Source organism: Convolutriloba macropyga, chromosome 7 (assembly GCF_964194025.1).
Source record: "Convolutriloba macropyga chromosome 7, txConMacr16.3, whole genome shotgun sequence".
NCBI classification, from domain to species: domain Eukaryota; kingdom Metazoa; phylum Xenacoelomorpha; order Acoela; family Convolutidae; genus Convolutriloba; species Convolutriloba macropyga.
In genome coordinates, this window is record NC_134474.1 from 26,041,519 (window position 1) to 26,054,161 (window position 12,643).

A 12,643-nucleotide genomic window follows, 5' to 3' on the forward strand; every position below is an offset into this window, starting at 1 on the left:
GGTAAAGCGAAAAAAAGTTCTCGACGAAGTTAAAAAAAACATAGCAGGACAAGTCCTGACGTACAATTCAAAGAATTTTCATTGACTAAACAGAAAAACTAGACCTAACATGGACTATGAGTGAATTGAGAAAACCATTTTAAAAAATCAGATCGAAAAAAAAACAAAAAATCAATGTCAAAATGCCGCATCTGAACAAAAAAACCACTAGCGAGAAATGAAAATTTAATTCAAACAAAAAACTAGGCCTAGAATGAGCTTTGAATGGATTGGGAAAACCGTTCAGAAAAAATCCGATCCAAAAAACCAAAAAAACAGTAAAAAAAATCAGAGTGAAATTGCCTTATGTGAACAAAAAACCACTACCGAAACCGAAATTTTGTTCAAACACCATTTTCGCACTCTACTTTAAAATTAGAGCGAAAAAAAATCACGCCGCAAAACCACTCGCTTTTTCGCTCTATTTCCTCTTTCGGCGTGACCAAAATCACTACTCCATTTGACTTCAAAAATCATGAAAATGTGTGAAGATCTTAAAAAAAACATAGCCGGAAGAATTCCGGAAACAACTCGAAGGAGAAAATTGACCATCCTTATGACTAAACAACTGAACAACTATTGTGAACCCTGAACCTCCATAAAGGCCATAAAATCTGAGAAAAATAGAAACGGCATTCAAAAACAAATTGAACAAAAAAAACTAAAAAAACTAAGTTTTTGAACTTGAGTTTTTTATAGTACAAGGAAACATAAAGCACAATAAAGTTCCTTTGCAATCAATTAGAGCAATGAAAAGCTCGCAAAACAATGGACAAGTCATATAAGGGTAAGAAACTAAGTCTAAGACTAAAAAAAGAAAACCATCAAAAAATAAGAAAGATGGTTTTAAAATTTCTCAAATTTTCTGTCCATTTTCCTCAGAAAAAAAATGAGTTAAACCAAGAAAACTTTAGTCAAATGGTATCTGAATATTTCTTAACAAGCTTTTATCCAAATCCCACTTAAAGCATTAAAACAAAAAAACAGGCAAAAAATCATTAAATTTCGTCTAAAAATCAGCAAAACTGATCAAAAATCTACAAATTAACATTCAACTCAAATTTACTATACTTTTGGCTGCACAACTAGAACAACTACTGTGTGCCCTGAACCTCCACAATTGCCATAAAAAATTAGGGAAGAATAGAAACGGCATAGTTTTTTTAATAGTACAAGGAAACACAAAGCCGAGTAAAATTCCTTTCCAATTAGGGCAATGGAAAGCTCGCAAAACAATAGGCAAGTCATAATAGGCTAAGAAACTTGTCTAAGACTAAGAAAAAAGAAAAACTGCAAAAAAATAAGAAAAATGGTTTAAAATTTCTCAATTTTCCTGTCAATTTTCCGAAGAAAAGAATGCAAGCACCAAAATTTTGCAAGCAGCTGAAAACATTAAATTACGTGAGCAGCAAAAGTCAAGCCAAGTTTGGCTCCCAAAGACTTTATTTTAGAAGAAACAACTAAATACTACAAGAAATGGCCAAAAACTTACAAAAATTATCAATTTCCGTAAGTTCTCTCAACCGAAACACTATTTTGCAACATATAACACTAATCAATTGGAAACTATATAAACTTGGTCACCTTAACAATAAACATTAGTTGTCGCCTTAAACCACAATGAACGCGATAAAACTAAACAATGACGACTTTGTCAAAAATTAATCAAAATTAATAACGAAAAAGACTAGAAAGACAGAACAATCTTCAAACGCAAAAATTTGTATGTTACCAAAACCAAGCCACTAGAAAAAAGTCTAATTTAAAATTGGTAAAAAAGGAAGCTAGCAAAACTTCAGTGCCATATTATATTAAATAAGATCAATTGCCAAAAAAAACTTTAAAAATTCAAAAGACAAAAATTATTAGTTCAAATCGATAATTTTCAATTTAACAAAGGCAAGGCAAATAAAGCCACAGCTCCTAGGAGAATGCTAGAAAGAAACATGATACAATTTGGAGACCATATACATGGCAAAAACATTTGAAACTAATTCGCAGTTTCTGAAAAAACTATATTGAAGGGTCAATTAAAAATCAAAATGAAAATTTGAGGTAAATAAAAAAAATGATTTTTGTCATTAAGCAATTGAGGTTTAAGAACATTATATAGTTAACCTTCTGTCTCAGAAAAAAGTGAAAACAGCTCAAGTGCGAAATAGTAAAACAATTTGAAAAAAGTTTACAATATCTTAACAATTTTCACTGAATTTTAGATAGTTATCGCCAAAACCAATTCAATTAGCAACTAAAGGAAACCAAAAACACCGATGGTTCAATAAAAGAGGTTTTATGGTAAATAAACTTAATGTACAAACAAAAAATTTAGAACAAAATTGAGAAAAACCTCCAATACCGGATTCGTATGTGTACAATTTTATATAAAAATACCTCACGTGAAAAAGAGGCATCCAAATCGCAAAAATATCTGAAAGATTTTCTTATATTTACTAATTTGATTAAGAAAAGTCCACTCAAAGGGCCAAAAATGAAAAATTAATGGAAAAAGCCATAAACTTTTCAAAAAAATTTGAGAAATATGGACCAATTTTGCACTTGAAACGCATTATTAAGCTCTCAAAAACATTGTGGTATCGATTTCAGATGGTTGTATAGTCATGCGGCATCGATCAAAATTTACTTCTACAAAACACCAAGTTACAATTTTAAAAAATGGGACAAATGGACGAAAACGGCTAAAAATTCATCTATAAGCGCCAATCTCTCAAAAATTCTTTTCAAAGTCAAAAAGACATTCACTGAACGCAGTGCACGAACAAAAAACTTCTCTCGCTTCAAAAAAGTTAGTTCACACGGCAATTTACTCACTTTCACTATTAGGACAAAGGCCACCTGAACAAGTACTTCCGGCAAAAAAAACAGCCGGAAGAATTCCGCAAACGACTCGAGGAATCGTCTTTGTCAAAAAATTACTTTTTAAATTAACTGGTTCCCACTAAAGGGACATCTAAGAACAATTAAAAAATCAGTCACAAAATTAAGATAGCCCACAAAATCAACAGAACTAAAAAAACATACACGGCAGATTGCTGGAAAATAGCCGCCGTTGATTCCAATAAGCATGATTGGGATTGAAAGAATATAAGATATCGAAAAAAGATTTTTGTACAAAAACATTTTTTAAGTCCGATTTATTTTGATGGCAATTCGTAGCCGAACACACGTCTTTTTCTTAGAGAAAGGCTACAGGGGCTACTATCAATACCAATAAGGATAGGAAATGGTAACTAAGACTTATAGGAACGACCTTCAAATAGCGGGCATCTAAAATTGGGCTTTATGGGTCTTTCCCTTTTCTATTTCTGAATTCAGTTTTTTTTTCTGACTCTGTTCATTTTGAATTACTTTGCTGAGCAACTGATGTTCAAATTCACTTTTAGCAGAATGAGAGAAGAGAGAAACTAGCCTAGAGAAGTCAAAAAGATTTCACGCAAAATGCTGAAAAAGCGGCAAAATGGTAAAGCGAAAAAAAGTTCGACGAAGTTAAAAAAACATAGCAGGACAAGTCCTGACGTACAATTCAAAGAATTTTCATGGACTAAACAGAAAAACTAGACCTACAATGGACTATGAGTGAATTGAGAAAACCATTTTAAAAAATCAGATCGAAAAATAAAAAAAAAACAACAAATCAATGTCAAAATGCCGCATCTGAACAAAAAAACCACTAGCGAGAAATGAAAATTTAATTCAAACAAAAAACTAGGCCTAGAATGAGCTTTGAATGGATTGGGAAAACCGTTCAGAAAAAATCCGATCCAAAAAATCGAAAAAACAGTAAAAAAAATCAGAGTGAAATTGCCTTATGTGAACAAAAAACCACTACCGAAACCGAAATTTTGTTCAAACACCATTTTCGCACTCTACTTTAAAATTAGAGCGAAAAAAAATCACGCCGCAAAAACCACTCGCTTTTTCGCTCTATTTCCTCTTTCGGCGTGACCAAAATCACTACTCCATTTGACTTCAAAAATCATGAAAATGTGTGAAGATCTTAAAAAAAACATAGCCGGAAGAATTCCGGAAACAACTCGAAGGAGAAAATTGACCATCCTTATGACTAAACAACTGAACAACTATTGTGAACCCTGAACCTCCATAAAGGCCATAAAATCTGAGAAAAATAGAAACGGCATTCAAAAACAAGTTGAACAAAAAAAACTAAAAAAACTAAGTTTTTGAACTTGAGTTTTTTATAGTACAAGGAAACATAAAGCACAATAAAGTTCCTTTGCAATCAATTAGAGCAATGAAAAGCTCGCAAAACAATGAATAAGTCATATAAGGGTAAGAAACTAAGTCTAAGACTAAAAAAAAGAAAACCATCAAAAAATAAGAAAGATGGTTTTAAAATTTCTCAAATTTTCTGTCCATTTTCCTCAGAAAAAAAATGAGTTAAACCAAGAAAACTTTAGTCAAATGGTATCTGAATATTTCTTAACAAGCTTTTATCCAAATCCCACTTAAAGCATTAAAACAAAAAAAAACAGGCAAAAAATCATTAAATTTCGTCTAAAAATCAGCAAAACTGATCAAAAATCTACAAATTAACATTCAACTCAAATTTACTATACTTTTGGCTGCACAACTAGAACAACTAATGTGTGCCCTGAACCTCCACAATTGCCATAAAAAAATTAGGGAAGAATAGAAACGGCATAGTTTTTTTAATAGTACAAGGAAACACAAAGCCGAGTAAAATTCCTTTCCAATTAGGGCAATGGAAAGCTCGCAAAACAATAGGCAAGTCATAATAGGCTAAGAAACTTGTCTAAGACTAAGAAAAAAGAAAAACTGCAAAAAAATAAGAAAAATGGTTTAAAATTTCTCAATTTTCCTGTCAATTTTCCGAAGAAAAGAATGATTTACACTAATAAAACTTTAGTCAATTGTTAGCTGAATATTCCCTAAGTAACAAGCTTCCATTCAAATCCCACTTAAAGCATTAATACAAAAAACAGGCAAAAAATCATTAAATTTCTTCTAAAAATCAGAAAAACTGAACAAATACCTCCAAATTAGCATTAAACTCAGAATTAACTACTTGAAACCTTCAATTCCTATCAAAACAAGCCTAAAACTCATACAATATCATAATGAAACCTCATAACCATCAAAAGTTGCAAAAAGCTGCTTTCAAAAGCCGCACGTGAACAAAAAACTTCGCTCGCTTAGAGAAAATTTTTTCACACATCAATTTCTCGCTCTCTCAAAAACAGCGGTATGGACAAAAACCACTCTCTTTTCGCTCCACTCTCAACTTTTGTTCAGCCACAAAATCACTCCAAATGTTTTCACGCGTTTCATTTCCCGCTTCAAAAATCACTCCAATAAAATTGATTAAAAAAAAGGACTTCTCCAATACTCCTCTTCGAGTCGTAAAAAGACAGCGCCCCAATACAATTCAAATTCTTTGAATTGTAATAGGAGCGCTATAATAGCCGGCTGAGAAGATGAGGGCGGCTATTAAAAATACATTACACCTTTATATAAAACAAGCCAAATTCTTGCACGCAACGGAAAACATTAAAGTACGCGAGCAGCAAAACTCAAGCCATGTTAGGCTCCCGAAACTTTTTTAGAAGAAAACCTTAAGAAAACCAATACTCCTCTTCGAGTCTTAAAAATTAGGATCTCAATAATAGCCGGCTGAGAAGCTGAGGCGGCTATTAATCAAAAAACATCGGAAAATAGAATATAAAAATATGAAAATAGAATTAAAAATATTAAAACATTGACTCAAATCGGTCTACACGCTAACCTTGGTGGGAGGCTTCTCCAAGTTCAGTCTGAAGAAGGTGATGTCGTAGCTCTTGAGCTTCTTCACCGGCAGTGGTAGGGAGAGGAAGCAGTAGGGGTCAAAGGTGACGCTCACTTTGGAACAGTCTGGACAGACGAGAGTGGACTTGAACTGACCATGGAACATGTCCACTATGATAGAGTCGTTCCTCTTCAAGTGGTTCTCCCATGCCTCTGCTGCCACTACCTAATAGAATTTACTTATATTGCTCATTACTGGTAGGCAAACCATTGAAGCTGCATACAGCAGTGGAGTCTTAACATTGTAGCAGAGTTATCGCAGTCAGTTTATGGTAAACGGTTTAATCTTGATTTTCGCTCCTGATTGATAATTTCCTTCCTTGTTCATTTTTCTAACTTGATATCCAACAATTTTTCCACATTAACAATTGGTTACAAACATTTAATCAGTTCAAAACAGTTATTTAGTTGCTTCAGCTATTTAATTATGTCGGTTGTTTCAAAAGCTCTAGCTTAACTTCTTGACAAATTGGTAAATGATTTTTATCAGAACAATGTCGTTGCACAATAGATCCTTCACTAGGAAGAAGATGGGACAGTTTATTGAAAAAAACTATACTTTCATTCTCAAAGAATTATTATTTTTCGATTATTAATTTAAACTTTGTCGTTTCAAAGGATATTTTGTAACATTTTGTTATTTTCAAGCAAACAATACCCTCGCTCAAAAACTAATAACTATGATGGAGCTATGACAAAACAAACTACAACGCAAAAACAAAAACTAATGACTAGGTATTTGAAAACTTCATACGTATTTAATAAAGCACAATCCCAGGAACCTATCGCTTTGCAAAAGTTATTGCTCTTAGAATTTTTTTAAGTTTTGGGGTCATAATTTTGATTCAACTGCCTCTAACGTTTGAAATTGCTATCAATCGCTACAAAACTATCAGAAAAAGTAAACGAAAAATATCATCTCAATGCTTCATTTTTGTATTTCTCATAACCAACTCTGAACCCTTATTATTAGAACAGTTCAAATTCATCAAGTCGTCAAATTGATATTTTAGCAAACAAAATTGTGCTTTTCAAAGGGAAAAAAACTGTTTTTCGATAGAAGCCATCGGCAGTTTCCAATAACTTAACAACTCTTGTATTGGCAGAGTCACTTCATTCGCTACTACGAATTGCTTTTTGTGCATCTAAAACTTTATTATTGAACTCTCAATTCCAAAAGAGTATTGTTTAACCGGCTAAAGTTGTGACCAGCACAAAAAAGGTTTTTAAGCCCTAGAATTAAATATTTCCGAGAAATTTCGTGCCAAATAGATTGAACGCCTGCGAAAATGAAATCTTCAACTGATTCTAAATTAAAAACTAACTTATGCCGCAAAACAACTCTCTTTTTCGGCTCATTTCCTCTTTCGGTGCGACCAAAATCACTGCTCCAATTTGATTTCAAAAATCATCAAAACAGTGTGAACAGTTCTTAAAAACATAGCCGGAAGAATTCTGGAAAGGACTCAAATTCGTCTTTGCTAAAAATTAGCCCACCAATTAACTACTTTCTACAATCACGAAGCATCAAAGAGAACATAAAATAAATTCAGTTAAATAACAAAAGATTGTCAAAAAGTAAATTGGCCTAAAAACTATCAAGACTATCAAATGGATCACACAATATTAGGTAAGCATTAATAGGTTCACAAACATTGCTAATTTTGAAAAGAGGCAAAACTAAAAAATGGAGAACAAATAAAAATAATTTCTCAATTTTTTGTTAAGTACTTTGTAACAACAGAATTTACGTGAATTCTTAATACAAATTGCCTGGGATTATGAGGCTTCCATTTAATTTAAGATCAGGTGCCATATTTTAACAATGATTTAGTATCTGATGGCGCATGTGACTGGGGGGCGCATAACGTACTGGGAGGCACAAACGGAAAAGATCTTTAATTTACAATAAATGCAATAAAACAAACATAGCCGGCAAATTGTCGGAAAATAGCCGCCCTTGAGGCACATCGGGATTGAAACAAAAAAGAGATATAAATTGACCTTTTAGTCTCAAAAAGTGTTCTAATTCGTCGTGCAGTTTCTGTTAGATTCTAAAACTATATATTCAGCTCCTAAACTGATGCTTATAGGCTAATACTGCTTATTGTAAATTATTGTAAGGATCTTTTCCGTTTGTGCCCCCAGTACGTTATGCGCCCCACCGTCACAGCACACAGCACGTGCCATTACATTGTAAAAATCATTGTAAAAATATGGCACGTGCGTCTGGAGGTGCAAGCAGACACTCAATGAACTTCGATAACCCAATGCTCAATGACTTTACCGGTTATCCCATTTCCTTGTTTTGCTCTTTTAAGATTGGCCGTATTCACTACATTGCATAATTCAATGCGTGAAAAAATTAAAAACCACTCAGTCGAAACAGTGAGTGGGGTAAGTCACGAGTCAAGCGTGAAAGTCGTGACTTATGTAAAAGGGAAAACGGGATCAAAAGTTAAAGCGAATTTAAAATATATCAGGACAACTCCTGACCTACAATTCAAGGAATTTTCATTGTTGAACAAAACACGACCTAGAATGGACAATAAATGGATTGAGAAAACAACTTAGAAAAAATGCAATGAAGAAAAAACAGTACAAATCAAAGTCAAATTGCCGCATGTTAACAAAATCACAATCGAGAAAGCGAATTGTTCAAACACCGTTTTCTCACTCTAGTTTGATTTTCGAGTGACAAAAATTCACGCCGTAGAACCACTCGCGTTTTCGATCCATTTCCTCTTTCGGCGTGCCCAAATCACCACTCGAATTTGACTTCAAAAATGATGAAAAAGTGTGAACAGATTTCAAAAAAAGGCAGGGCCTCAAAATAATTCAAATTCTTTGAGTTGTAAAAAGGAGAGCGCCTAAATAATAGTCATTGAGAGGCTGACAGCGGCTATTAATCAACTATGCAGAATATTGATTAAAAAAGCCGAAAAATAATTTGAAATAGCTGAAAAACCTTCAAATTAGGATAACACCCTTTAATTGCCAAAAAGCTTTAATATGCTATCAAAACAGCATGAATATTGTCAGGTGGCTTTTCAATAAATACTAAGACATAAAAAAACTTTGAAAATACAGCACGAAAAAGCCGCACGTGAACAAAAAATGTCGCTCGCTAAGCGACAATTGTTTTACATCTACAATTTTCGCTGTTTCAAAAATGTATGAAAAAGCACTCTCATCACTACTCTTTGATTTTTTTCACCGAGACAACTTTTTCAAACTTTGTTCACTCCTTGAACTTCCGGTTTCTTTGCTCACTCACTTATAAAAAGAACAGAAACCATTACGCATTCTCGAGTAGTAAAAGACAGCGCCCCAATACAATTATATTCTTTGAATTGCGAAAAAGAAGAGCGCCTAAAAATAGGCCTCGAGAACCAAAATAAGCCTCGGATCCATTGCTCTTTCTGAGTCATATTTTCACAAAACTTATTTGTTGAAAAAAACTACAGGAACCCTGACAAAGTGTTTTTGATTTATTCAGCAAACTGGTTCTTGGCTCATTAATTGTCATACATCAATTCGACGCAACCTTCCACTAACTTGCACTCTATTTGTAACCAAGTTCAGCGGAAACTGTTTAACGCGGATTGAGAGTGATCGTAATTTTATGTTACAAATACGAGCCTCCGCGACAAATCTACAACAAATTTAACAACTTGAGAACTATTAAGATATCTGCATCACCAAGTAAATTTCATGCCTCCTATATTCATATAAACTAGCCAGGAACAACGGAACACAAAATCAACCCCTCAGATCTCATAATCACAATCATAGTGGAACTTTTTGCCAGAACTTTAAAACTAGAACAAAAAAAGGTCTGAATTTGCTGTCCCTCATTTGATGCAACCCTGCAATCTCTAGGACACCAGACTAATCAATGATGTCCCAGGAGAGCTACAGAGGAAAGCAACATTCAGAAACCCATGAAAGGGTGCAGAATTGAGACCAAAAGTCCCAATAAAAATTATAGTCCGTAACTGGCAAAAAGTTTTAATTATCAGTTTTGAATGTCATCACAGGGGCAAAGAAGAAATTCAAATAATTTCCAATAACTTAATGCTGGTCCAAAGAGCAGTAATACCTAGGTGCTTAGACAGACTCAGTAAAATCTCAACGGTTCTGACTGGAAGAAAGAAAGAAAGAAAGAAAAAAGAAAGAAAGAAAGAAGTAATTTCTCCGATGAAAAAAAAAACTACGTAAAAATTACCGCATATCATATTGCATTGGAGGAGACAGAAAACGAGTTTATAGAAACCCACTTTTCAGTCTACCTCAGAGTTGGATATTATAGATAAATCAAGGGAAAAATTAACAGTTTCAAAAGAGACATTTACAATTGAACACTGTTTGAGAGATAGACATTGCAAAACAAAAAAAAACGTTAAAAATAAATCTTGCAAGAGCGTAATCGCAACCTGAATAGTTACCCTTTAACTTATGACAAAAGTTAGAAATTTCACGTGACGGCTTTGGATCAAAATCCACCGGAACAGTTTCAAGGTTTTTCATTTTATTGTGTAGTACTGTTGCACGAATTTGATTGAAAAGCTCTATTTTTCTTTTGAAATGAAGGTTGTTTGAGAGACCTACTTACAGATCCTCTTCTTTCTCTCTCTCTCTCTCTCTATGGTGTAAGGTAATAACATGACATTTAATAAAAAAAACTTGAAGACCACTGATTATTTTCAGGGCAAAAAAAATTAATTCGTAAACATGCAGACCACAAACAGTCAATATCGAGTGCTTTCCTCACAGTAAACGTACTTTAAAAATTGTTAACAATAGGACTAAAACCATAGTCAACAAAAGGACTAATGTTTGATTCGCAGTTCTGTATAGACATCTTCCTAGGCACAAAAATGTCTCAGTTTTGCAGGGACATCACATTGCTTACTTAATTTCTTTTTAACCTCCTCAATATGGCCTAAAACGATAATTTAAAATCAGGAAGTAATCAGGATATTCAGCATATTTAAAATCAGGATATTCACAAACTGGTTCCATTTTCATTGCCCTAGAGTAAAAAAATTGTCTGCAGCATTAGCTGCTGTGTTGACACCCATATGTACCGCTTTTAATCTAAATAGAGCACCAATTTAAATGAACTAAGCAACTGCTACTGCTCTTAAATTTCTGTTCAACGTCAATTGCCTACACTCCTACAGCAGTTAGCTTTGAATCTGCGAAACTATAACATCAAGCTTTTCGCAAACTAAGAGTCAAGCTTTGTAGATAGCGAACAAAAGAGGGCCAAGAATAGATCCTGTAGTACACATTTAAGCTCTTCACAGCTAGACATTACTCTATTCAAATGAACACACTGTACTCAATACTGGAGTTAAGATTCAGACCAATTAGATCTGTTTCCACTGATGCCGTAACATTCTAACTTCTCAATCATCATAGTGCAAACAGCGCTTTCCTCGGGTCCAAGACAAAACTAGAAATGTTTTAATTTTCAGCATCGCATCTCAAACTTTGTAAATGCAATAAGTGCGTCAAATGTACTGTGCTTTTTCGAAATCCGAATTGCTATGTTAACACAAAGAAAAGAGTTCGAAGTAAGAAAACACCGGTTAAACATTACTTTTTCATAAACCTTGCTCCACACAATAAGTAGTTAATTAGGCCTGTAAATATTTTGTACTAGCTTTGAACCCAATTTGTGCAGGGCATGATTTTCACTTTTCAAGCTTCTGGGCAAATTCACTCCTGTTCAGTGAAAGAGTTTTTAAAGAAAGTAATGTATTCAAAAGCTACTGACGTTGACAAACGAAAGATTACAAACAAAATTCTCGCAATAAGATGACTTATTATCCAAAATCTATGTTATTAATCTAACTTCATCTTTTGTAACTTTGATACGAAACATTGGTTGATGATGTCTGGGAACATCAGGTTCATTTTAACATCGAGATTCATACTAATTTCAAATCCAATGTTTTCAAAGTTAAAGGCCGCTGCGTTGTCTCGAGCATTCGGCTGATTAAAATTCTCAGCAACAGTTTCCAGCGCAGGAACTTTATTCATAAATTTAACGCTTATATCGTTTAGAATAATTCACTTGTCTGCTATTAACTTTTCCCTGCAAAGCACTGTTCTTCAATACTTATCCTAATCTTCTGGATTCTTCTAACCATGTACTACTGCAAGCACTCGTTCAATTACAGTGAGCACTTTTCCTCATTTTGAGATTTAGTTTGAACCAATTTCGTTGTTTTGGTTTTTCTCCACCCAGGTGTCTTAGAGAAGCAGAACTGTCTGTAACAGAAAAAACACACCAATGAAGGTATTGAAGGCTTTTGAATGATTAGTATGTATTCGAATTTTTTCTTTATTTAATGCCAATTCTAAATCTAGTTCATCCCAGTAACGTTGAATTGTTCTCAATCTTTTGAAAACTTAGAAAATCTGAAAATGGACAAGCAATTAACGTTTCTTGTTCCAAAATTCCAACATTTGAAAATGGGAATGGCGCAAAGCTTTGACGGTGGAGGACCTCAGATTCACAATTAAGTACGATTCGATTTAAAAAAACTTATCCACACGTGTTGATGTATTACTTGTTACTCTAAATGGTTCCTTTATTCCGGAAACAAAAAGGTTTGAAGCTATTTGATATTCGCATACTGATTTAGCGCTCACAAGTTTTGGATATTTAAGTCAGCTCGGTTAATAAAAGGTTTTGATTTGTTGCTGGATGGCTCTAGGAAACCATCAAGTTCAATTAGAACTTTTTTTT

General features: G+C 33.7%; 1 protein-coding gene across 1 annotated transcript in view; it reads right to left on the reverse strand.

The window, feature by feature from the left end:
• Positions 1-12,643, reverse strand: part of LOC142342724 (ubiquitin carboxyl-terminal hydrolase 15-like) — a 79,080-nt gene that overhangs the window by 30,892 nt on the left and 35,545 nt on the right. Inside the window, exon 7 of the mRNA XM_075394245.1 lies at positions 5,822-6,046. Within this exon, the coding sequence (XP_075250360.1) occupies positions 5,822-6,046 (225 nt within the window). The remainder of the gene's footprint in view (positions 1-5,821; positions 6,047-12,643) is intronic.